This window comes from Prinia subflava, chromosome 3 (assembly GCF_021018805.1).
Source record: "Prinia subflava isolate CZ2003 ecotype Zambia chromosome 3, Cam_Psub_1.2, whole genome shotgun sequence".
NCBI lineage: Eukaryota > Metazoa > Chordata > Aves > Passeriformes > Cisticolidae > Prinia > Prinia subflava.
The window spans coordinates 57,934,531-57,961,335 of record NC_086249.1 but is presented as its reverse complement, the minus strand read 5'-3'; the positions used below and the strand labels follow the sequence as shown (position 1 = coordinate 57,961,335).

Sequence of the window (26,805 nt, the reverse complement as noted above, 5' to 3'; positions counted from 1 at the left end):
AAGCTAGAAAGCTCATTAAAATAAGTAAAAATGAAATTAACTTTTTAAGCGTGCTAATTAACCACTGGAACAATTTATGTTGACATGTGGTAGATTTTCCATCATTTGCATATTTCAGGTCTATGCAGAGCTTCTTTCCAGCAAGGAATACCACTCTTCACACGGTTGTGTGATCAATATGGGAATTTTTGAGTGAGAGATTCTGAACTTTGTAGCGATACAGGCAGACCAAATATTGCAGTAGTCTGGTCTGACCCTGAAATCTGAATTTCCAGCACAGAAGGGCCATATGCAATTGAAGCAGCAGTAAATGGCACATCTGGTTGAGTGCCTGAGGACAAGAACAAATTCCAGTTCAGGGAATCAGAAACATTTGGTCTGGCCCGGGTACTTGCAGAAGGCCATTTAGGAAGGCACACTGTGCCAAACACAGGGCAGCTCTCACAGGACTGTGTTCATGAACTGCCCATTTGACAGCCTGAGCTTTTTTTTTCTTCTCTTGAGAACAATAAAGAGAAACTGTAGGTACATATATCCTTGTACATGTTATTTTAAAATGTGTTTTGGTTCTTTATACAATGTCAGCTGTTAAGGAGAACCCAGTAATTCCCATTGCACAATGAAGCAGGTCTTTGGAGTGTTTGTTGCCTACAGCAGGTGCTTAACTGGCACGTTTGTTTCAAGTTGGTTGAACCAATTAAAAAAATTCTCCAGCTTCAATAAACTGATTCCCTACTGCTCACCCCAGAACATCCCTTTTGAGAGGAAGCACTTTACATCATCCTCATATGTTGTTTTATGTTGGTCCCCCTAGCTACCAAGAAGCATGGAGCTAAAATGAAAATGCTGAAGTGCTTCCAGCATGAAGCTGCTCTTTTATGTAATTATGCCTGCTGCTAATAAGCCTTCCATTACAGCCATGGCACAGGTTTTGCTAATCCATTACAAATGCTTGGTTGGAATTTAAAACACTGCTGCAAGCATACCACTTCTCACACTGAGCTCACACTGTTAGTTTTCAAACACTTTCTCCCTCCATAAGTGACAAGGTTAGGCCATGCTACAGCTATTACCAAAGGGAAGTGTTGAACTTATCACTTGAACCCTCCCTTGGGATTCACCTGGAAAGCATTTTACTAAAATAACGAGACTGGCTCTGACCATTTCTGGTGTCAGTGTGAACTCCAAACTCAGACATCAGGCTCTAAAAATGGGCTTTGCTGCATAAATCCTGCCACTAATCAGCATTGCCTATGGTGTGACAGCTTGCCTGAACAGGTGAACTCATAGGTAATTAATCTTGAAATTTCTGACAAATCTCCTGTTATAAAAACTCTAAAAGAAACTCTCATAAAAACTAACAGCATATGCAGTACCTTGAATTGTACTCCAAGACACTTGATTTGTTCTTATGTATTAGACAAAACCCACATGAAAACATTTTCTATTTTTGAAATAGAAAATGCCATTCTATTCTAAAATACTATTCTATTTTGAAATAGAATAGTGCCACTCTGTCTAAACCTTGGCCTGTGACAGAGCTGTTATCTACTGTATTCAGACTTACACTGCAGTGAGTTAGCTGACAGCCTGCAAGCCTAAAGAGAGGGTAGATTTATCTAGAACAAGAGTTTCTCAGATATTTCTGGATTTATTTTCTTTTAAGCCAAATAAGCATTAAGTAAACAGGTGTGCAATAATGCAGGTGTCTACATGTGAACCACAGTCTGCATGTCTGTTGATGTCAGTGAAGCTTAGAAGGCCAAGCACCTCACCTAAACAGGGGATATGTTCTCACCAGCCCATGGAATCACACCTTTGCACCACTGGCTGTAAGGAGGTGATGTTCATTCAGTTGTTTACTCATAAACCTCTGCTGCCCTCCCAACAGTACTACAGCATCCTGCAAAACCTGCCCTGGCAGCTGCACGTGTATCTCCCAGGCTTGCACCACATCCAGACCAGCCCTGGGTAGGTGTCCCAGACAGCAACACCCCAAGCAGCACCCTGCACCTGGGAGTATTGAACAGAGCACACAGCTCTAAAAGTACTGAGTTTAGCAGCAGTGCAGAGTCACAGCTCTCCTATAGACCCACGCATTTGAGGGCTATAACCTTAAACAGCATTCTGCAGCTGATGAACTGAGGGAGGGCAATTGGTTCTTCTTCCTTGAACAGTACCTTAAAAAGGAATCCAACCATATACAGCAAAAACCTCTACTAGAAATCATCTAGTTAATTTTTCCCCACAGGAATTGTTCTCTTTTCCACTATCCCTACACCTTGTACTACTTTAAGCAGCAGCTAATTAATGAAATAGGAGAAAAACAACAAACACGAAGAACCCAAGAAGATGTCTCAGATTCAGTTGCACATCACACTTCCATGATACCAGGTGGGGAGAAAGGGCCAAGATTAAGACAAAGTTACTTACGTCACAACTTTAGCATCATTTAGCAAACACAAACCCTTTTATATGAGATTACGATCACGGAAAGCAATTTTTGATGTGCAAGGTGCACTTCCACACTGCCATCTTGTGTCGATTACAAGGTTTGCTGAACTTGAGAGCCCAACATGCTCCAAATACTTCAGCAACGATCAAAACAGACAAATACAACATTCATTAGGTGGGCTCCTCTGCCTGTTCCCCTCCAAGGGAAGGAGGGGACAAAAGAATTTTTGTCACTCACATTTACCAATGTGAATTAGCAAATGCAGATTTGAAGGAGCCTTGTTTAAACCAGGACTTTAACATGGGTGGAATCTCAGCTCCAACTCTTCAAGAGTTTCAATTTTAGCTCTTTGAGGCCCACTAAATTTCAAATCCCACCCATCTGTGCACAAGCAAGCTAATGAAATAACCCCATCTTTTTGCAGATGTGTTGTGGGAAAATGAAGTTGGAACCTGCATGGAAGTACTTCACCATCTAGGAGAAGCCAGCCTAGCTCAGAGCATACCATTCTAGGCTGCGGGACATGAGTCCGGCAGTGTTGCAGACCACAAGGCTGCTGAATTTTCTTTCCTTCCGTTTTTCACTAGCCAATTTCCATGCCCAAATGATTCCCATGGACAGGGAAACATGACTAGGCTCAAGATGCAAAAATCAGCATTGCCATCTTTAAGTTTTCTCACAGTTTTGCTGCATAACACAGTGCTGGGAGAGGGGGAGTCATGGATAGGCTAAGATAAATTCATTGGTTAGAAGTCCAGAAACTTTGACTTGTGACCAAAAAAAAAAAAAAAAAAAAAGGTCTCTCAGTGTATTTCAGGGCTGGTAGTGGAGACTGAAGGTATCTGGAATTTGTGGGGCAGGGGCACAGTGGTTCATTATCGTAGATGTTGTCTACATTAAATGAAGTCTGAAAACTACCATCCACATTATATCCATCCAAGGTATGTGCCTCCACAGAAAGCCAGATCTGCACAGTACCTAAATCAGATTCTGAATATCTCTCAGGGAAGAAAGCTTCTTCCACAAGCAGCACAGACGACTCCAGAGAGCTGTGTGAATAGGCAGTGTGACTATCCCTGCCTCCACAGTTTGTACTTGATGACTAGGGTCTTCACATCCCAGTGCTCTCATCTGTGGTCTACCATGTCATTTCTTACCACAACAGTAAAAACCAAATAAAATATCTTTACCAGTCTTTAACTGAATACGAAAAAGCAAGGCCAAGTTTGGTTGATAAGACATTTTAGATTTTTATGAAAATTTTTAAAGCAAAAAGTAAAAATAATGATCAGTACTTTATAATTCAGCAAGCAGCATTCAGTTACAAGCATGAGAAATTACAGGAGCACAGGTGAAGTTCTCCCAGTATGCCGAACCAGCATGATCTTCCCTTGTTGCCTCCAGCTATCACAGCCTCTCCTCCCAATCTGTGAGCTCTCCTACACAACCCACCCACCCCAAAATCCCCTGAGAGTAAGGAGCACCCTAAGCTGCTTTGCAGCCTCACTGAAGCTCTTCATGGTGCCATATCCAAGCTCACACTCAAGAGCCCTCCTACACCTCCGAGCTTCCTCTTCCTCAGTTTTACCCACAAAATGCTACCCCAAATTCCTCTGATCCAGAGCCCATGTTTTTTCACTGCCTCCAAGGGTATGGACACAGAAGGGTACATAACCAGGCATGAAAGGATTTGGGGAAGCCACTGACCAAAACAATCTGGAAGCCACCACTGAAACACAGTGCACATTCCAGCTGTGTTTTCAAGAGGAGCAGAACCTAACCCAAAAATATTGTCTGCACTTCATTTCTAGCAATGGTAGAGAAATTTTAAGGAATGTCCACCACTTTCAAGAGTTTTTCAGGGATGGGCATATAGTCTCACCACTGGTACTGAGTGCTTAAGGGAAAGAGCATGAGGAGCTTGATGAAAAAGTTGTACACAGACTTTGACACTGACTACAAAGGAAAAGAGAAAAGGAAGAACTATTGTTCTTGCATATATTTAGGTGAACAACTTAATCCTGTCAGAACAAATATTTTTCCCAAGATGAAAATCAAACAATTTTACATTTCCACACCATACCTTAGACATGTTTAGCTGAACAGAAAGGACAAAAACTTCTAATAAATGCAACATCAGATCTTTATTTACAAATACATGGTAATTCAACAACCACTCTCCACTCAGTTTGCAGAGGAAAGAGTGACAGTTACATTTCCAAGTGGGAAAAGAAAACTCTCACTTAAATGGATTCCACAGAATATTATGCCAACACCACTGAGCAAACAGATTATTCTTTGTATTTAGGTTTCAAAAAAGCACATAATTTTAGAAACCAGCATATGGAAAGCAAAAACATTTGTGTGCATTTAAATGCAGCTTCATATTAACCTAGAGAATTCACTTTCAGTTATGTCAAAAATAAAGACAGTAATTGCAAATATATATTTATATTAGCTATTTCTCTAACGCTCATTTCAAGAGCTTAGAAACAAAATACCCTCTTCATATGCCATTGGAAAGTCAACTAGTTGATTATAAGCCTCAAAAATATTTTGAAGTTATTACTGAAAATATACTTATTCTCTCTTGTGCTCTTGGTACTTGAAGCTGAAACTGTGAAAGCATTTTTCCCAGCTATTTCCTCACTGCAATTACTTTCTTATAAATAAAAATACTTATATGAAGAATACGAGGTATTGCTATGAAGACTAGACAAGCAAGAGTTACTCTTAGAAAAAAAACACACATACACACAATATGTATATTTATAGATCTACATCAGCAGCAATCACCTCTTCTTCTATCTGCAACAGTGGTTTCATATCTTCATTTGCTTCACATGCAGGTTGGTTGTCCAGCTGTTAGGGAGAGACAAAAGAAACTGTAAGTAAAGTCTAGTCACTGAGGTATTTTTGTGCTAATAATTAACATTTTAAAGTTTAAGATAGTCCTTTAACAGTCAAAAACATTTTAAAGTTTCAATTACTTATTGAAAATGGTAACACACTAAAGTATACATTCTGAATCGAGCAATCCAAATTTAATGAACAATACAAATTTGAGTTGAATCAAATTAGAGCACTGCAAATATTTCAGGCCAAGTCATATTCCACAGAACATGCACCTTACCAAATTATTAAGTTATTTTCAGTATTAGCACAGAGACAGAGTGATAGTTTTCTAAATTTACCCTTCAGTAATGAAATTTAAATTGCTAAGTAACTGTAACAATATAAAGAATATTTTTTCTCCTCTCTGTATATCTTTGAAAGTATCTGCCAATACATGGCGTTTCACTAGAACATTCCAAGTTTAAACCACTGAATTAACACAAAAATGTGCACAAATATCACATAAAATTACATAAAATTGCAAACTGAATATTAATAACACTATGGTTTATCAAACCTTTTGGCCAACATGTTCAACATTCCAGATGAACAAATAATTAGCCAGGGTGATGTCAAATGTCAACTGTAAAAAATAGTAATCTGCATCACAGGCCAGTGCTGTGCGGTCAATACATTTTCACTGCAGTAATTGCATAGCTGGTTTTTGTATTATTCCAATAGCTGATTTCAATTACTAATCACTAGTTTGAATACTCTGTTCTGTACCTATAAGTTCTTACAACTCCTGATTTTACTTGTATCTCATACAATTATGTTTTGAGGTGCCCACTGGCCCAAGAAGATGCAGTCTGAAGGGAAGGGAATAGAAACGTTTCCTCACAGATCAGCTCTGCTTCTGAAAGGCACTGCTGAGACTTTATGGGCTGTAATGTCAAAGAGAGACTAAATAGCAATTCATCCATAATAAAATTACTTATCCAACTCATCCAGCAATATTTTCCCCCAAAAGAAAAGACAGAGATAAAAATATTATGAGCAAGCTCCAGAGTGAGTCTCTCCCATATTTGGGTGCTTCAGATAGGAACAGAATCACTTCAGTGTAGTCTTGTCATCAACAAGGGGATACAGTCTCCAAACATTAACTTAGACATGATATGACCCAGTGCCCTGGATCACCTCCAGATGGAGGGGAGTGATTCTCTTCCTCCTTCCACCAATCACAGTGGCATCCTTGCACGTAACATTAACCTCTGTGAATGCGCTATAACCCTCATGGGGTGCTGTGCTTTCTGCTTTTAGCTTGGGTACCACATAATCATTTCTGTGACTTCATGGAAGTCAAAATGAGCCTGCAAACAGCAACAGCATCAGATGCAGAGCTTCTTTTTTCCTGAGCTAGGTTTCACAGCCAGCAGCTGCCCAGTTCCTGGTCAAACACTGTAGCATGAATATCCTGTTCCCTTCACTGCCTTCCAATCCCCTGTGAGAAAAATGTGCCGGGCTTATAAGGAAACATGGATATTTTTCCTAGGAAGTAATTCAGAAATTATTTCCCTTCCCTGATCTCTATCATCCTGTAGAATTCCACATTTGCTATATAAAAAAAGAGCTGTATAAAACTCCTGACACTTATCATAATTAGGAGGTTGTCTACTATCATCTATGACAGCAGAAAAAAAGACCTAAATACTACTATACAAAGCCTTAACATCATGCTCCAGTAAATCAGAATTCTGCAAACCATAAGAAGGAAAAAAATTATACTGCACCTTTTAATTAAGATCTGTAAGTAAATCAATTCCTCCTGAACTTGTACCTAAATGAATAACCAATTACAGACCTATAATTCCAATAATAATAGCATCACAAAAAGAAACCAGCATTTGTGCCATCTGCACAAGACAAACTAATTGCTTTCCAGGTATGTATTAGGACTGAATTAAATACATATTTCAGCTTACTTTTTAAGAAAATGTAGACACTTTTTCAAAAAAGCTTCTCTGTTATCAAGACAAGCCTGTTTAGCACCTGACAGCTCCTTGACACCACTTTCTCAGATCTATGAAGGAAGGAAGATGACTATACCACGTTGTCTGCTTGAAACTGCGTAATAACAACACGTTGGTAAAATCAGCTACCAGTGAGTTAGAAGTTAGGAATGACTACCCCACAAAAGACAGAAACTGGCAACGAAACCTTGCTGAACCTATTCACTAACTTAAAGCTAAACATGAAAGCTATCAAGCGGCTCAGCTGTGCAAACACTTGAGGTTGTACAGCACAGAGAGGAACTACAGTCATGCACACTGCAGTTGGATTGCCTTACTTTTAAATCTGATATAGCAGTCGTTGCAGAAGAGTTTGTTGTTTCGGATCCTGACTTCAGCTCCGGAGCGGGATCCACCAAGGTCACATCCACAGGCAACACACTGTATCACACATGAAAAATTAGCAACTCCTTCCAAAATACTAAGAAACAAAAATTCTGTTCAAAAGCAGCTCAGATTAAGCTCAGCAAAGCCTGAACCATAACCCCACAATCACTAGAAGCAAATGTACAATGATTAGTAGATCAAAATGCAACCAACCCTGAGGAAGTATTTTAAGGCGACGACTGGACAATGAATAGCAGAGATACACCAAGTAAGCAAACATAAAGCAGACGGTTTTTAGAGATTAGTTCATTAAATCTAATTTGAACTTTGGTTTCTCTGAAAGCTAAAACTGGTTTGGCACCAAAAAATTTGTTCTCTAGATGGCAACAGGAATTTTGGCACAGAACACCTGGGTGTGCTACTTGCAGATTTCCATGTGGCACTACATGCTGCTGGTGTCCTTAGTCCCTTGGCACTTGAAGCAGAAAATACTCAGACACTCCCAGTTTCCTGGGTTTACATCATTGAAACCAGTTCTGATTTGGAGAGATGGGGCTGATTTAATTTTTCTTGCATAAACACAAAAGAGGCTTGATGGCTGCCATGGTAACACTAAAGTATTTAGCTGTGGTGGCTGAACATGTACTTGCTGTGAATATGGACCACATCTGGAAGGAATGTAATCCAAACCATAATACTCCCCTTACTGAATTTACGAAGGACAGATAGTTTCCGTGCTTAACCAAGTAATGAATCTTTTGGATGGCAATCTGTTCAACAGCTCATTAATTTTCAGAAATTTGAAAAACAGAAACTAGGCGTTTTCTTATGTAGGTTATGAGCTACACGTGGATTGTCTCACACAGAATACATGTCCTGCAGAAAAGGGAATGGCAACTGATCACTTTGGATTAGTTCTGTCTGTCCTGCTCAGCTAGGCAGGACCAGGAAGAGCTTAGAGTCAATCCCTAGTAATACTGTAGGTGATGCACTTGAGCTGGGCACAGAAGACAAGTGTTCTGAACTAGACACAGAAATGTCTTTCTTGAAGTCAGGGAAGAAGTAGCACCTCCAAGTCATAGTTTAATTCCACATCTAGTCTGAGGGCAGGGGAACAGGACTACTTTGCTATCTTTTGCAGGCAAACATTTATTCTTTCAGCTCTGCAAATGCCCCAAGCTGATGGAGCATGTGAGTAGGTCTAGGTCTCAGTGCTGGGCATGAGCTAGGACACTTAGTTTGTGACTAGGGATGAGTAGCACCAAAGATACCTTTTGGTTTTGTTCTGGGTTTTATCCGGCCACACTGAACTCTTCCAACACGCCTTTACTTGGAAAACACCACATGAACATTGTCTGCTAAGGTTAACTTAGAAAGAGTGGGTCATTTGAAATGATTCAATTGCCAGGGTCCAGGCTGAGATTTTTGTTTTTTTAGAGGAGCTGCTTTCTCTGAGAGAAGTGGTTCAGCATTTTCTGGTATTTTGCCATGTATTCAAAGATGGAGATCTTCGATCTCACAGTCAGTGTGCTCATCTTACTTATCAAAGTCCTACTTGTTAGCTCTGGCATTTAAGAAACACCTCCAGAGTCAAGTGCTAAATGCCTGCAAATGGGACTGCCTCATGGAAATATGCATGCACCACGCTGTCAAGAGTAGAGGGCAAAGCAGGTGATTAGTAAGAACCCCTGTGAGCATAACACTGAGTAGCCATGCGTGCTCCTGATTAGTTCCTGCTCCTTCACGACGTGACTCCCAGCTCTCACCTTAAAGCAATGTAAATGATAACAAAGACCAAGAGACTCAATGATCATGGCTGCTCCTTTGCCCAGAATGTTATTACAGTATGAACAGATTTTCTTCCCACTGACTGACCTAAATATAGAATGAAAAATCTTAAAACCAGCTTGAAAATGTTTAAAAGACAAAGAAGAGTTATCAAATACTTTGTGAGATTAAAAATAACAAACACATGGGTAAAAACTGGACTATTGGGCTGCTTGAAGAAAGTAAACTGAAAATTAATATTATTTAGAGTAGATCTGAAGGCCATGGAAAGCTGAAGTGTTATAATTTAGATAAAATTTACATAGGAACAAGTAAAGAAATTCTGTCACATTCTTGGCACGTATTTCATTGTATAAAATATCTTCTACAAATAAAAAGTGTACTGTTAAGTCTGCAGTGTAAGAACACAGGTTTTGTGCTCTTTCCTTCTTAGTTGTGGAGAGCTATCCCCAGAGGGCTAAGTTTTAACAAGCGCCCTTTCCAGGTCCCACCATCTGCACCTTGTCAGATAAAAGAAGGCTAGTCCTGGACATAAAATATTATGTTAACTCTTTGAATGTAAGCCTTACGGAGGTCTGTTTCCATAGATCTACCAAGGTGTTAGCAAATGGAAGTGAGAACAAGATAAGCAAATATGGTTAAGAAGGAAATTTTCTTACATCATCAAGAATGTAAAAGACTAACTTAAAAAAAAAAAAAAGAAAAAAAAAAAAAAAAAGGTCAATTTATCACTAAGTGCCTGAAAGTGTAAGAGCTAGTGAAGTAGTGTTCAGTTATATATAACACTTGTAATTCTGTGTGGGATGATTCTGTGGAGTACTATCCCAAGGTATTTTTAAAATGTTTCAAGTACATAAAACAGCAGTTATCTACCCTACCACAGCTGAATTCCATTTTTGTTTCAAAATATGCTGCAATCCTTGCTTTCTCCTCTGAGATTAAAATCAACATCCTACTCTGTAATTCTTCAGGGTCATGGGTTATGAGCATTCCTGAGTGCTCCTCAAGATGATATTGACCACATGCCAGGAAGTGAGGAGGAAAGACCAAGATGAGGGTCATAAAGCGTGGGTTTCAGGAATCTTTTGTCAAAACAAACCAAGGAAAATAAATGTCAGAAATGCCAGCTGGAACAGGCTTTTGCTAATCATTTTGGTAACCAAGGCTCAGCTTGGGGACTGCAGATTGGTTATCCAAGTTCCTTTGTTTCCTTAACCAATGTCAAGCAGTGATGACAAACCTGGGGCATTTTCTGAGTGACTGGAGTAGGAAGGTAATATCAGCCCATACTTCCACTGTCCCCTCCAGCTAGAAAACTCCAGGTACTTGTTAATCAGTGTTATGGGCAAGAATACTTCTACAGGCCCCGCAGATAGACAAAGTCTGTCCTTTAGTGCTGCCCAACATTTTTACCTTCCTGGAAAAAGGGCACCCACTCACCTGCTGCGTGTCTGGGACCCTGACTGGGAAGCAGAGAGGGGAGACTGAGCCCGGGGAGCTGTCTGGGATGTGGAGGGGGCTCTTGCAGAGGTGGCCATGGGAGGTGCTTTGCTGGAGGAAGGAGTGCACATGTAGGCTCGGTTTGAAGTAGACACGGGGCGACTCAAATCTTGACTAGAAGACAGAGATGACGAGGATGCAGACTGGTTCAGCCATGAGTGGTGCCTCCATGACCTCATTCCTGAAGAATCAAGATTGTCCAAAGACTCTCCTCTGTAAAAGAGATACAAGCACCTCCACTGTAAATGACAGTACAGATGGAGCAACAGAGCTATATGCTGGGTTTTTTTTAAGAGAAAGCCATTATCCTAGCATTTTAGTATTTTCTACGATGAGTATGTTAGCTTGATGACTCTGAGCACTCTCATACTCTCACAATATTCTTCATGTACTGATTTAAAATGTATGACTAGCAAGTTATCCTTTATGCCTAGCTGTAGTTCTCATGGGAAAAAAACAGGCGAGGCACAAGAAGTGGCACTTAACAGCTACTTAATAAAAGCAAAACACTTCACTGCAGCCTTATCAGGGTGAACTGTATCAAAATCCACTGTACAGCAACAGACCTCAGATACCAGCTTTGTTTATGTTTTCTCCAAGGGATACCAGATTGAAAATAACAATCCACCCAGACTGGATAGTATCACCCAGGTACAAGGTGTTGGCCCAATAACCAAACACTCTCCTGACTGATAACTTGGTTGTTGCCTAAGTGATAAATCCAACATTCATACACTAAATAAAGCAAAAATAAACTATCCAAACTTCATGAAATATTTCTGTGTTTAAAAAGGCATACTTCTTAGCCACAATAATTCATTTCCAAAACAGGCTGCCATGCTGAAATTCTTAAACACATGTGTCAATGACAAGGCACACTATTGATTTCCATTTCTGCTATACCAATCAAGAAGTAAGCAGCTGAGTTATTTACAGGTCACATCCACATTCCTTACTTGCAAAAAACCCCATTCAACTTCAGCTGTAATATCGCTTCTTTCTTTTATCTGTGCTGCTATGCAGTCTACCTTGTGGCATTTCACAGACTCTGTTTCTATGCTCTGTAATACAAGCTAAAGTCCAGAATAACCAAAGAAAAATTTCTGATGAGAGACAGAGTTTTAATGTGATTCCTACCTCCTCATACTACTGCTGTACAGACTAACAGGCTCCTTATGTATACTGGCACTGCGCTGCCTAATCCAGCTGCTGTCCGTGTGTAGAGATGTTTTCTTTCTCATTTCCTGAAGGATTTGCTGTCTCTCCAACTCCGCTGCAGACAGGTTTTGCTCCTTCTGAGACTTCTTCTGTGACTCACCCAAGTTCCAGGACCTCTCTGAATACTTGCTCTGGGTACCTGTGCAGACAATACGTGCAAACATCAGCTAGGCACCTCAAGGCACAAAAGCAGTTAGCATCCTGTCAGCAATCCGGCTATAATCCCAAGAGCTATTGTTCATCACTCCATTCACAAGTTATTCCAGTTCCCTTTTACAGCTGGGTAAAACTTGTCAATACAACATTACTAAATTTTTTTGTTTGTATTTCCATTAATAATGTAGCCTTTTACATAATACTTAATTTAAATACATTTTCCTTCACTTCCTGAGTGTATATGCATAGAAATTTCTGTGTACACAGTCCTCTTTTTAAAAGGGTATCACTTCTTCTAAGTGACATAATTTGGACTCTTCCTCCAATACAAACTGAACCATGTATAAAATACATAGTTAAAAAATGGGATAACTTCTTTCTCTTTAAGAGTTCTTCTGTAAATTATCTCTGTTTACAACAATTTCTTTCTTCAAGTGACTAACAACACTGATTTATATTGTTTTATACAGATATAAAGGGGAGAGAGAAATCTTTCAGATGTTTGGATTATGTGTTACCTACTGAGTTGAAATGGAATTTATGGTATCAGTGGTCTTTGAAAATTTGGAAGGGGAAACAAATAAGCAATCTTTCTCCAACAGGTGTTGACATATCAGAAGGCAACAATTTCTTGTTTCCTAGATCCAGTCTCTATTCTTTATAGTAAAAATAATTAAGAAAATTACGCAGCAACAAGTCATTCAATTGAAATTTCAGTCCTTTTAAATGCTGCTCTGACTCAGTCTTGCTGTTGGATTTATTGGTATGGATAATCATTATAAAATACTGTGGAAGTTTATTTTCTCTTTAGTTTCAATAACAGTGCTTTAATGTATGAAAGCAACATTTTTAATCTGCAATATATCGTCTGATACATCTGCTTTTCTTTGATTATTTGTGATTATTCTTTTTAACCGTGTTTTAGACACAAAAGTAGCTTGCAGGCATTTCTGACTGTATATTTATAAGATTGGTTTGCTTACTTTGCACATTATTCCTCTAATATAACCAAAGTCATATAACTGAACTGGAGTCCAGGAAACAAGCTATTGGACATAACGAGAGCTGACTTCTTGTTCTGCTATTGCTACACTAACTGAAATTAAGAAGACAAAAAGTTTTATTAAATACATTCATCATCTTGGTATGTGTAGCTTTTTTTGTTGTTGTTGTTGACAGAGTCAATGTATCAAAACTACACATATCTTCAATGATATAACTGCATGACAGATTTTATCTCATGTAAAAATCAGTCATTAAAATTGAGGCATCTAAGAACCATTTGTAATCACTGTCTTCAGGAGGGTAGTTAATCATATTTGTCCTTGGCTTTTACATTAACTGTATGATTTTCCTCTTGCTGTTCAAAGTTCATAAAATTGGGGCATAGTATTAATTTACAATGTAGCTTTCAAAAAGCGCTCTAGAAATTAATTTTATTAGAATGACTATATGTACACATCTTTTTTTTCCCACTACTCTTCTCCCTCCCTACCTGCCCCCAATAAAGAAATATAATGGAAATTATATATTACTTACCATTTCTGATTGTGTTGAATTCATTCAATTCTGTAGTTGACTTTGACTTATTCCTAAGGATATAAAAACATTAATTTCTCTATCTTAATTACAAGACTTCATTGCAGACAAAGCTCTTATCATTGCAGATGATAGAACCAGTCCTCTCTTTTTTTACCATCCCTCCCATGAACAATTTATGCTGTACTTAAAACAAAGAGGCAAAAAATAACTAAAGATCAAGAGGGTATTATGGGAAAAAATATCAATATTTAGATGTCAATAGATATCACCAATTAAAAGTTAAAATTTTGTACTGAAAGTCATCAGTGCTTCAGGTATGAGGAACTGATCATTGTATTTGTTTCAACAAAAACATGTAAAAAACCAAGTCCTTTTCTGCGCAAGCTTTATGAAAACTACAGTCAGTCAGAAGCAAGAACTTTCAGAGCAGATTTACAATTGATTTGGCTTCATAAGAAACTTAAATCATGCTTCAGCACTGTTATAGACTAAGCAAAACATCTCCTCAAACCCTCCATGCAGATTATTTTTGGAAAAATTTATTGTTCACTGATTATACCTAGCAGCATAAATTTTAATGAGTTTTAGCCAACAAATAGCATTCAACAAATGTCATGTACAGGACAACAAATGGCAAAAAGTTAGTTTTCTGACAGTACAGAGTACAAGCTTCAGCAACACCTCTGTGCTGTATTATTTTTCAAGTAGTACAGCCAATTTTTAGTTTAAAATAACTCACAAAGAAAGGATTTAAAAAGAAATCCTTTGTTTGGTCCTAACTCAAAGCTGCTATGGTAATGTGTTTACACATACAGCATTGGTTGCAGAGCCATGTTTTGAAGGTGTCTCCTCCTTTATCTGGACAGAAATGAAGCATAAACAACATCACATCTTGCTCCTTAAGCTTTTACTGTCTGTCCTATGGTGTGGACAGATTTTGTTATTAATTTAAGAAGATGCCACAGTTTCACTGCTGCCTTTAGTGAAGCAAAATGCACTGTCCTCCTCACATATAAGATGTAACTTTTTAGTGCATGCTACTTCTGAAGTTAGATCTAGATCTTCCATTATTAATAGATCCATTAATTGTATCTTGTAATTTTTGGAGTTTCTCTTTATGTAAGAGACGTATGCTCACTTCAGCTATGGGAAGTGATCAAATACACAGCAGAACTCATCTTACAGAACTACTGTGAGATGTGATGCAAAACAAAGGCTTGATTTGTAAAGCAAGAGATTGTAACTTAAAAATAACTTGTGTAAATTACAAGAGCAACATGCACTATCTCCCTGATATGCTGCTGCTGCCTCTTATTTCCCTCCTTGTTTATTCTCTCAAGTTGCACAACCCTTTTTGGGATGACTGCACCCTAGTTTGTAGAGCACGTTATGACACAACCACAAGATATCTGAAAATGTTTTCCAGCCACAAGTTTAGTACCACCCACATATTTACCTCCTCACAGTTTTGTCTCTCCCCATAGAATCCCACTGACGAACTGTTGCTTACAACACAGTGTATAATTTGACAAAAGTTTGGCTGCTTGTTTTTTCAGTATGAAAACAAGCCACAAAAACCGCAAAACCCAGCAACAATCCAACATACACATTTAGCTGCTATGACTAAAGTTTATTAGAATTTTAAAAGTTTTCTAACAAAGAAATGGTGAGGTTACAGTCAGTGTTGAGGTTCAATATCAGACATACCTGTCAGCAAATGACTGGCCAGGTTGCTCCTCAGTGGTTTTAGAAACTTCGTAATGCTCATAATGCCTATTGGAAAAAAAAGAAGCATTATGTTCATATACAGAAAAAGACATACATAGACATAAATAGTTCATAAGGGAAATATTCAAAATAATTCCTTAAGGGAAAAAAACCCAAAACAGTTAAACAACCCCCCCAAACAGGTAAAGATCTAAGGAGTCTTAATTTAACAGTCAGGAATACAAGTGATAAAAGGAGGCAGAAAAAGAAAAGTTGTCAGAAAAACAGCCTGAAATTACACTTTTGTGACGTGACACGGAATCCAAACACGACCATGCTGGAATTGTTATTGCTAAGGATGTCTCAACTACATATTGATTCAATTTCTTATTACCTGTCAATTAGAGGATGGCCAGCTCGATCCTCTATTGTTTTAGATACTTCATAGCGCTCGTAATGTCTAGAAGCAAAATAAAGATAAAATTCATATTAAATAAAAATTCTCGAAATTGAGCAAACAATAAGTATCCCCAGAGAACACTGAGAAAGTTCAGATGTGTTAAAAGAATCCCAAAGACTAAGGTTCTGCAAAAATTACAAGCACCAGTATACAACAGTGATTATATCATCCATTTCAAAGCCAGGAGGAAAATTTTGTCTAAGCACAGCAATTCTCTAAAACTTACATTTTAGTCTAGAAGAGTGTACAGGTGCAGTTTATAAACTCACAAAATTCCACAGACAACACTCTTCAGCTGCCTGTCCCCTCTCTCATTGTACTTTGCAGCAAGTATCATGCCTTTGCCCATGTTCATATAACATTTCAGATTTCATATCTTATCTTTGGATATCATCTTATAACAAATATTTGACACCAGATATTTGAAAGCCCAGTTTCACTGAACTTGCTCCTTTACTATTAAGCAAACCCACCTGTGTTTAGCAAAATACATCCTTTGGCAGCAACCTCAGAAGCAATGAAATCCCCGTGGACTAAAGAATGTACCAGGGATTTAGACATGCAGATATTACAGCAGCTTAATAAGTTACTGCACAAAGTCCTATTATCTTGCAACTGGGACAAGCTAAAACTGTAAAGCTGCCAGGAAGAACCTGTTCAGCCATTGTAGCATTGTGTCTCTGCTTTTGTCAGCAGGCATATCAAGCAACAGTCACTGAGATTAAACTAAAGTATCTCGGGGTCTTACAACCTCCTCTGCAACTTTTAAAATCATATTAGTTTCTCCTAAGACTTAGCGTGATACCATGTCTTCTCTTCAGTCATCTCTAACTACTTACATAATAAAAGGAGAAAAATCTCAAGAGAAACCACAAGTCACAAGTCATACACTAGCCAGAAAGGTAAATGCAGACAAAACCAGGAAAAGTTACTGTTTCAATCAGTTGCAGACAGATTAATCTCCTGTAACAGTCTGAAAACTTCTGGGCAAGAACACAAACTTGAGAACTAATAGGTGGGGATTTATATGTTTGTTTTTTTAAAATCAAGGTGCTGAAGAAGGTAATGAGAGAATAAATATGTATCTGCAGTGGATATTTCTAACAGGCTATGTAAGCCAGTAACGGTTCACTCATATACCAAGATACTCCTCACTGACAAATTAACCCAGTAGTTAAATTGCAATTAAGCTTTATCGTTACAATGTTGAATTAAAATGAGAGATAAATCTGGAAAAACCAGTCACACATTTGTTGGAAAAGTGTTAACTTGGTATTTCTTCTGGAAGTCCTGTATGTTGAGTCACTGGCTCTCAATTTACAGGCTTGTGCACAATTCTTACAAAATTTTCTCATTAAGTCCTTCAGATCATCTTTCATGTGGCTGTAATTACTGTGCTTACACATTCCATTAAAAAAAACCCAAAACCAGCTCAAGTAGGGTAATATAGTATTCGATTCTTGGGGAAGGACCTTGTGTGTGTTATGCCTGATCCTTCTGTCTTTGGAGAGAAAGACTATTGTATGGTATTCTGCGCCTACTGATTGCAGCATGAATCTCACATGAACATCCTTGCATGTTCAGGACAGACACAGCCCCGTTAGAAACTGATTTGAACTTGCAGAAGGAAGAGAAAGTACACCCTAGCACAAGTGCACACCTTTGGTACTGAGGCACCTCCACTGACACCTCCCTCTGCCTTTCCGCCTGCCGCCTCTGCTCCTCCAGCTCTGCCTGCCGCCTCTGCTCCTCAGCGTACTGCTGCTCCCTCTCTTTACGCTGTCTCTCGAGCTCCAGCTCTTGGAGTTCCCGCTCTTGCTCAAAATGCCTGGTTGCTTCCTCCTGGATCCTCTGTTCCTCCTGAAGCCTCCTCCTTCCCTCTTCCTCATGCAGCAAGCTCCCTGCCAGCTCGTTTTCTCCATCTCGTTCCGGCTCCACAGGAGCATTTGCTTCAGGGCTTGCCCTCCAGCTGGACACTGGTGGAGCCTGAGAAGTGACAGATGTTGTATTTAGGGTCAGAACAGTCTGCTCCTGTACCAAAGAAAAGAAAATCATGTTTTTAGGAAAGGGACCTGTTTTATAAATAGATTGCTCACTCTGAAAAGATAATTTATTCTGTAAGGTAAGAATGTATAAAAATCATCCCCAGCACTTGCAGTCCAAGATGCAGGATGCAGTTTGGTTTCACATTCTCCTAACTCAGGAGTTTCAATTCACACACCAGCAAGCAGGCAAGCGCCACGGGCAGCGTGCCCACAGCTATGTGAAACATTCTGCTTTCCAAAGTATCACTTACATGTCAAGCCATCCCTTCCCCACTTAAATACCCATGGAAAACAAACCCTTCCATGATACATAGCATTTCTCCCTACTGTTTTGACTTAGAAACCTGAGACCTACTTAAGAGTGTATACACAAAGATATACATTGCAATCTATATCAGAACCGTGAATTTCACATGAATCCTCATGTGGAGGAATCTCCCACTCTCCTCCATTCTCCTAGCATTTCAAAGTCAAGCCTCAGACCTATCACTCTATGACTCTTCTCTCAAAAATGAGAAAAGGCCTTTCAGTGGTCAAAAGATATTTTAGTTGCAGGGAAAAAATAATGTTTATGGGTCCATCAAAACCTCTAATGACAGAAAAAATACAAAATGGTTTACATTCTTGTACAAGGAAGTCCTCTAACAGTTCAAAAAGCTTTCTTATTAAAGTTCTAAGCCTTAAATTACGATCTGCTTATTCATGATTGTAAACATAACTGATGTAGCTTGGATGCCTGAGGCAGCATTCACTTAGCAGTAAAGAAGAGATACCTCAGACAGTTCCCATACTCAGGAAAAAACTTGTTCATCTTCCCATAAACAACAGCCACAGAAGTCATCATGTACGGAAACTACATACGCTCAGTGTTTTAAAATACGTAACTGGAAATCTAAAGTTGATTTGGTATGTAAATTTATTAGATGAACTGTCTGCCAGTAACACTCGCAAACATGCCTCCTGATAAAGCATTGAAGCGGAATTCCAACAAGTAGCATCATGGCAAATAAACAACAAAAGTGACCATTTATGATCACAATAATTGATGTATGCTGTGATAGTTACCTAACCAGCTCATTACAAAGAGACACAAATTCCACATATATCAATACATCCCACCTATTCTTTCTATCCCATTTTTGCAAACTCTTTTTACTAAGTCACAGACAACAATTTATTTTCCAAAATGAGAAGATAAATGACATAAAAAACCTATTTATTTGCCTGCTTGCATGCATCTAGTATAAGGAAAAAAAAAGCCCTCATGAAACTAGTCAGCAAAGCTTTATTCACAGCCTACCTCATTAAAATACTTGGAACTCTCTTTTTCTGCTTCTTGCTTAGCTCGTAGCCATTCTTCCCTCAGTTTCTCTTGTTCTCGTTGGTATTTCTCCTGTTAGGTTAGATTGAAGTTAAACATGCAAATAAGAAACACGGTATATTTTAATTTTCATTAAAATGTACAGTGGAATTTAATGTTTTTTTTTTAAACAGGCCAGACAGACCAGACAAAAAACATCCCTGAGCTCCACTAGAACATTAGGTCTGCCACAAATGAAATCCTGGCTAAAATACAATCCAAACGAGCCCTGTAATTGATTTTTTAGTCTCCAGGCTTATTACACACTAAGTCTCACAAAAGCCAACCTCATAGTTCCTGTCCTCCAGCTAAGTTACCATTTGAACAAAAAAAAACCCCAGCTATCTAAGGTATTTATGGGAAAATAGAGTGGTTGTATTTAACTTGGAATTAGGCACATTAATATGGTAAATATAAAGAGATCACTAAGTGAAATAGTGAGCAAGAACTCTCATTCTTTTGAAATGTTACCTTAAATAAAACCCAATTTCTGGACCTTGAAATTTGTCTTTTGACTAGATTTGGTAATAAATCAATACACAACATCTTAAAGCATTGCTCAAAGCACACGATAAGTGTTTGGTGGTTTGGCGTTTTGGTGGTTTTGTCAGTCACCACTTTTATCTTGGGAAAACCAAAATATTTAAAGATGTCAAAAGTATTCTTTCTAAGATGCTGGAAAATATGCAAAGAAAGACTTTGCTTCCTTTTTTTGTTATTTGGAAATTCATTACTAGGATCATGGGGATGAGACAGATCATTATTACTCTAGTCAAATTTATCACTTGAGGACTAAAGAAGGAGAAATAAAGAGAAGTGATGGCAGATGGCTAAGTCAGCTCTCAGAAAAGGGGAAACAAGGTTTACACTCTTTAAAGCCATCTCTTCAGCCATCAAATGGAACATTCAAATCATAACAGAGACCACAGATAAGTTTAGGAATTTACAGCTGCTGCCCTGCAGAGTTTGCAAGTTACAAGGAACAACAACAGATGAAACATTCAAAAAGCAAGAGAGATTCTATGCTTGTACTTTGATATCACAATTTTCTGCTGAATACAGCCAAAGATAGCTTGTGCAGAATAAATTATATTCACTGATGTCTCTCCTAGCATCAGACTTCAGAAAACAAACTTCAAATTAATTTGCAGACATGTGTCTTGCTGAACATGGCTGAATGTGCTTACACTTCATCGAACTGAGATCTTTCCAGAAATGTATCCTCAGTTTTTTTGTGCTCTCCTAAGACTATAAACAATGCCCCTTCCCTCTGCAACATACCACTCCAGCTCTGGCTACTGCTCATCGAGGTGGTTTTGCATTAGCAGGTTCAGCTTTCTGACTCAGAGGCCCTGGAAATCAGCTTGATTCCAACTGATGAGCTGACTGCTAAATGACAGGATTCTAGCAGGCACCTATGGTACTGGCTGCCTCCTCTTCATATATGAATACAAGGCACTATTGCTAATTGAAGGTAAAACTCAGGCTAGAGGCAATTTCCTTAAGGGGAAAAAAATACACTTTTTATTCAAAAGTGAAGACCCCTTAGTTCTTCACTTTTCCTTTAAATTCTGTTGTCATTAAGAACATATCAGCCCTGGAAGATTGAGCACCTCTGGCTGTAGTGAATACATATTGTGCGTTTGATTTTTTAAAGCTCACTAAAGCATTGTCCTCTTCTTTCTGAATAACTCCTACTGTGTGCAACTGTGCAGGCTAGAAAATGCACCTGAGAGTCTCCCCAGGCCATCAGTAAGAAAAATTGCAGGAGTCATGTGCTACTTTTCTTCCCTTGTTGCTACACACGGGGGATTGACAGCCCAGGATTATGAAGATTAATTATACCTGCAACAAACGGTCCTGCTCTTTTTGCCATTTTTCCTGTCGTTTTCGCTCTTCCTCTTGATCCCAAACCCGACGACTCGGAGCACTGATGGATGGGACTGGGAGCTAATATAGCACAGAAATTAAATCATATTATCCTCTTTCTATGTAATCAACACTCTACATTTTAAAACAGATTTTTTTAGAGTGAGAAATAGAAGCCATTACCAACACTAGAGCTTTATAGTGACAAAGACATAAATTAGCCTTTTCTTCAAATGGACAGAAAGCAACCATGCCTTGAAAAAGGAAATCCTAGCCAGTACTCTCAGATTTGATCAGAATTGTAAAGCAGTATAAAAAGCAATAGAAAGCAGAGAGCTTCTTGAAAAGACTGGGATTATACAACCAACTAGGAGTTTACAAATAGTACTTACATCAGGCATTGCAGGCTCTGGGCCTCCTGGGAGATTTGGAAGGCAAAAAAAGAGAAATCATTAGACCACAAAAAACTGCTGCAAGGCTTGTGTAACTGGCAAGTCTGAGCTTCAGACTAACTTTTTCTTAGTAAGACATGCTTGTATTTGCCCTGCTGAACTTTCTAGAGGGCAGAATTTATTAGATGCTTTCAACTAACGTGCACAATTGTTTCAAAGCTTTGTATGCTTACAAGTGCCATCAGCTACTGTTTGAATTAGCAGTGCACCTCCCACTGTAATAACACAAAGGTTCTTTACAATATCTTTCCTATTACTATTATTATTGTGAAACTCAACTGTTTAGCATGATCAATACCCAGAACACTGCACAAGGGTAAAGAAGCTATTCATCTACTGCCCTTGGCATGAATTAAGAGCAACTGACATCCACAGGCAACTTCTCTACCACAAAACCATGTATTTCCGCTCTCCAGCTTCCCTCTTTCCTACTGCCAAACGCACACCGGGATTCAGTGAACTTGTCACCATTCACCACGAACCTTCAGCTATTTGAGGCTATCACACTTGGCCCTAATCTTAATCATCCTGTGACAAGATGATTATTAGAGAGAGATGTGTACTATGCTGATTTGCTAAAAGCTGAGAAAATGGGGAGAAACACAAATTTAATTGTAATCATTTCTTAAGCACCGTCAGTATTTTTGTTTGTTGACAGTATACTTGTTACCTAGCTGTCCAAATTTCAGTTAAAAAAAAGCATAAAAGAAAAAAATTGCAACAGTCTTCTGAAGTATAATCACATGAAGTGGAAAAAAAATCAAATTTAGGATACAAAAGACTCTAATGAGTCACAGGTTAGCATCCATTCTATATATACACAATTTTGTCTTCCTTGTCAGATCACAACAGCCACAGTCACCAGGCAATCAGGTTAATCTATTTCAATTGTGCCAGGAGATATTAAAGGGAAGCAGAGACAGCACCTATTTTTGCTCCCCTCTTCTCTCACCCCTGTAAGCTTATGCTGAACTCCAGAGGAATCTTCAGTAATTGCAAAACTAAAGTGTTGAAAGTTTAAAATTAACAAGCTGTACTGAACATGCACTCTAGAAATAAAACCTTGTCCTCCCCCTCAAGCACAAGTCAAATACCTCAAATATTGTTATAAAAATAATTAAAAGAAAAACCAAATTTATGCCAGCCATAAAATAAAAATCAAATAACAACAACAAAACCCAACACCAACAAACATCTGACAATAAAATACCACCATATTGCAGATACAATATTGCAGATACAGCAGAAGCATTTAAAAGCAAACAGAACCACAAACACAGATATATGCTGTGGCACTTCACATACTGCTTCTGGCAAAAACCAGAAATCATTGCCACTAAAAGCAAAATCCTGGCCCTGCTCAAGTCATTGGCAAAACTCAACTGAGCTTCCAGCAGGACAGAATTTTACTCTTTCAGGCTACAGCAAAACAACAAGGCATACATAGCCCGAAGACAGCATAAGGCATACAACATTAGTGGAAGTATGTGAGCTGTGACATGCAAAATGCTGAAAAACAACCTACAAAACCAAAATTGAGTGCCTCATTTATTGTCTTTTTTAAAAATGCTAGTATATTGAATTCAAAATTTATATTGGTCTTCTTGGGATCTTGTGACATCACCGTCCACATAGTGGAAAGCCATCAGATGCCTTTTTACACCAATTTACACAAAAGCACAGAGCTGCAACTCAAACCCAGAGTTAAATACTTCATGAACAGCTCTGAGATCTTCTTTAAACACCTGCTGGAATATTCACCATTATTCTTGTTTTGTAGGTAGTAGCAAACCTGAACAGAGAGTGCCACCCTTCTTATTTCTACCCAGTGGAAAAAAACAAGTATGAACAACACAGAAGAGATTTAAACAGCTATAGATATAAGAGAACACGCAAAGACCCATTACCACAAAGGTAGACCCATGAATTGTAAGAATAACCTGATGACCCTGGGGAAAGAAGGGAAATTAATTATGTTGCTTCATTGTAACTGCAGAAACAACACTGAAGAGGTAGAGCACCCAGCACCAGACTTGTTAGGGAGAGTGTGCAGCAGGAACAATTTCATGGAAGTACATGAAATGTTAGCTCTTGATTTACCTTGTTCAAAAAATTGTGACCGTCTTTTTAAGTTTTTCAAAGAAATAGGTTCAGATGCTATTTGAAAAATACAAAGAATACAAACAAGTCAATGAGGTGCCTTTTTTTAATGACTATAACCACTGGATAAGAAACTTCTGTTAGACCATCCATACACTGCAACATCACTTAAAAAAAACCAAAAAAACAAAAAAACCAAAAAAACCCAAAAAAACCCCACCAAAAAGCCCCTGAAACACAAAGGAAAACCTTAGGAGGTTACATCATATACTAATTAGGATTCCATTTTATCACTAACAATGTCAAACTATACAAATAGCACAAGTGTCAAACTTGGACCAAATTCTCCCTGCCCAATTTAAGCATCCTTGTCTGGGATGCCAAATTGGAATGAGGAGCCTAATGACCATTCAAGGCCAAGGAAACATCTCCAGAGGGCAAGCGGTATCTTGGGGGAATTTTTCTATGAATTGCCATGTATTCAAGCTAAAATGAAATACAAAGTTCCTACTTAAGGATTATTATTCCATTAGGAAATATACATACCTGGTTTCTCTCACTGCTGTCAAGTAAGGCTAAAATTGCTCATAGCATCATAGGAAATTATTATCAAAATGATCAATATTGTTCTCCAGGAATAAAAGTAAAGTAGTAATAGTGAAAACAGCCATTAAATCCAAAACCTCTGAACTGAAAGAGGCAGACAAAAATAGCAAAAAGCTGAGTACTCTACACTTTTCCTGGGCAGTGAAATAAGGCCATACTCATACTAACTCAATTCAATGCAGTAGCAATTACAATAAATCACGTACCTTCTTTTCTTTACCCCTACCACACATTAAATTTACAAGCAGTAATGCAGAGACAATGGGCTTTGTCACAGCTTTCTTGTCAGTTCTCAAAATGCCTGGCAAACTGTGGAAGCAAACTACACCCCGTTTGGATGCAACAAGATCATCTGTCTGGCATTAAGGTCTCACTTTATCCACTGTGTAACGCTCCCGGGTTTAGTGCCTGTGCTTGTCACAAACCACACAATAAGCAGGTCAAAAGCAACAGTGGCTTACCTCTTTGTTCATTAGAGCCAAGATCTCCTTGCATTCCATTTATCAATTTTGTGTCTGTATCCTGAAATAAATTAATTAATTAAATAAACAAGTAAACAAACAAGCATCAGAGGCTTATTAGATTTGTGGAAGTTTATCCAACTACGCGTCTTTCCTGACAGGAACTATATGTCATGAAACATTTCATAACATTTTATAGAAAGATACAAAACAATCTAAAACTTCTCAGTGTAATTTATAATAATGCTACTGCATTCATTTGAGGGAATCAATAACCAGCTGTGAACTGTTGCAGAAATAAAAAACATTAGCTTGCAAGAAAATGCCAGAAGCCAAGATCTTCCAATTTCAGCTCCTTGGCAGGCAGGTTTTTATTTACAAGTAATTTGAAAGCACATATCCACCTGTTCTTTGGGGCTGCAACTTCCATTTAGGCTAATGATTCAGGTCAAAGTCTTCTCTGAAGAATAGACACTATATATAGTTTTAGTCAAAAGATAGTCTGCACATGTTTTTATCATATTTATCATTCACCAGTGTTCTTTCATGAATAGATAGTAGTAAGTCTTTAAAACATCTTATTTACCTTAATACATACATAGCTACATCTCCATATTTCAGATGCAGGGTCCTGTACTTGTACTTGTATTGCTTAAGGAATATAAGATTTACAAGTTCTTTTCTCCACCCTCCCACTATCAAGACATTACATTTTTTCTTCCTTCCCACTACTCCTATGAACATTCAAAAACATACTCACAGAACTTTGAAGGCTGCTGGAGAAATCTCTTTTTGTGGATACGGTGGAAGCATTTGAAACTTTTTCTCCTGAAGTTGCATCAATCCATTTATTTTCAGATGTACCTATAATGTTGGTAGCCATACTGGTGAGATTGAGGATTTTATGCCTTACATGTGGCAGGGAAGGCAGGTCTTTGCCCCAATCTTTTTGGTATGTGGAGGATCAAGAAATTAATATAGACAGTAACGTCAAAGAACAGAACAAGAGCTAGTGAAAACATTAAAATAACACAAAACACACAGAAGAGGGAGACACACAAATCAGGTGGAATTTGTGACGATAGGAAAAAGGGCATTTATAGCAGACCGCCTTCCCCAACAATGCAAGTGTTAGTCATAAGCCAGGTAAAAGTTTGCCAGATGTTTTGCTGGTATGTGCTACAGTAGCTGAACATTAGAGGAGTTAGCATTCATTGGAAACTATTTCATTAGTGTTAGTAAAGACAGAAAATTCTTTCATCTTTACTCACTCCAGGTACAATGAGACTCATACACTATCCAGGGAAGGCTCATTTTCATGTCCATGCTCACCAGGAAGCACAGAGAGTGGGAAGAAAAGGCAGTCTAAACTAAACTAGCAAATTGATGAGGCAAAGACAAGTGATGGTCTTCTCACATACTCCATCATTTCTCATCTCCCTACCTGTCCTACTGAAAATTTTATTCAATTGGTTTTTTGCCACTAATCTCGCTCTTCAGTTGTATTAGGTCCTCTAAAGTGATTTTTTTCTTGTCTCTTCTGAAACCCACTGTTTTTACCCCAGTTTGCTGGTAAGTTATTTACCTAGGTTCCCACTAAAACAATGTTTTGTATTTATACTGTGAACGAAGTCACTGGTCACACTTCCAACTCTGCAAAAATTTTACTAGAACTTTGAAAGGGTTTCCTGATTAAAACCATAGCAAGTCAAGACATACTACAAGGCTGTCAAGCCAGGATGGAAACCCTCCCTACCCAGAATGGGTAGTACCATTCTGGAGAGATTACAGCACCACAATATTTGGGTCAATGGCCAGAACCATAACACACGGGTGCTACATCACTCACAAGCTT

The 26,805-nt window shown here is 38.4% G+C and overlaps 1 protein-coding gene across 10 annotated transcripts in view; it reads right to left on the bottom strand.

The window, feature by feature from the left end:
- Positions 1-4,580: 4,580 nt before the first annotated feature.
- The window catches only part of LMO7 (LIM domain 7), a 131,308-nt gene continuing 109,083 nt past the window's right edge, over positions 4,581-26,805 (bottom strand). For 5 of the 10 annotated variants that reach the window (XM_063392229.1, XM_063392231.1, XM_063392235.1 and 2 more), the window contains 15 exons: positions 25,711-25,895; positions 24,951-25,011; positions 23,884-23,940; positions 21,724-21,749; positions 21,308-21,412; positions 19,403-19,495; positions 17,718-18,088; positions 15,992-16,057; positions 15,598-15,663; positions 13,888-13,940; positions 12,112-12,331; positions 10,915-11,187; positions 9,453-9,561; positions 7,638-7,740; positions 4,581-5,317 (listed from right to left, as the gene is read on the bottom strand). In XM_063392229.1, coding sequence (XP_063248299.1) covers positions 5,295-5,317; positions 7,638-7,740; positions 9,453-9,561; positions 10,915-11,187; positions 12,112-12,331; positions 13,888-13,940; positions 15,598-15,663; positions 15,992-16,057; positions 17,718-18,088; positions 19,403-19,495; positions 21,308-21,412; positions 21,724-21,749; positions 23,884-23,940; positions 24,951-25,011; positions 25,711-25,895 — 1,811 coding nt within the window. In that variant the 3' untranslated portion in view covers positions 4,581-5,294. Of the gene's footprint in view, positions 5,318-7,637; positions 7,741-9,452; positions 9,562-10,914; positions 11,188-12,111; positions 12,332-13,887; positions 13,941-15,597; positions 15,664-15,991; positions 16,058-17,717; positions 18,089-19,402; positions 19,496-21,307; positions 21,413-21,723; positions 21,750-23,690; positions 23,733-23,883; positions 23,941-24,950; positions 25,012-25,710; positions 25,896-26,805 lie in introns of all 10 variants that reach the window. The other 5 variants (XM_063392238.1, XM_063392234.1, XM_063392232.1 and 2 more) reach the window with 4 other exon arrangements.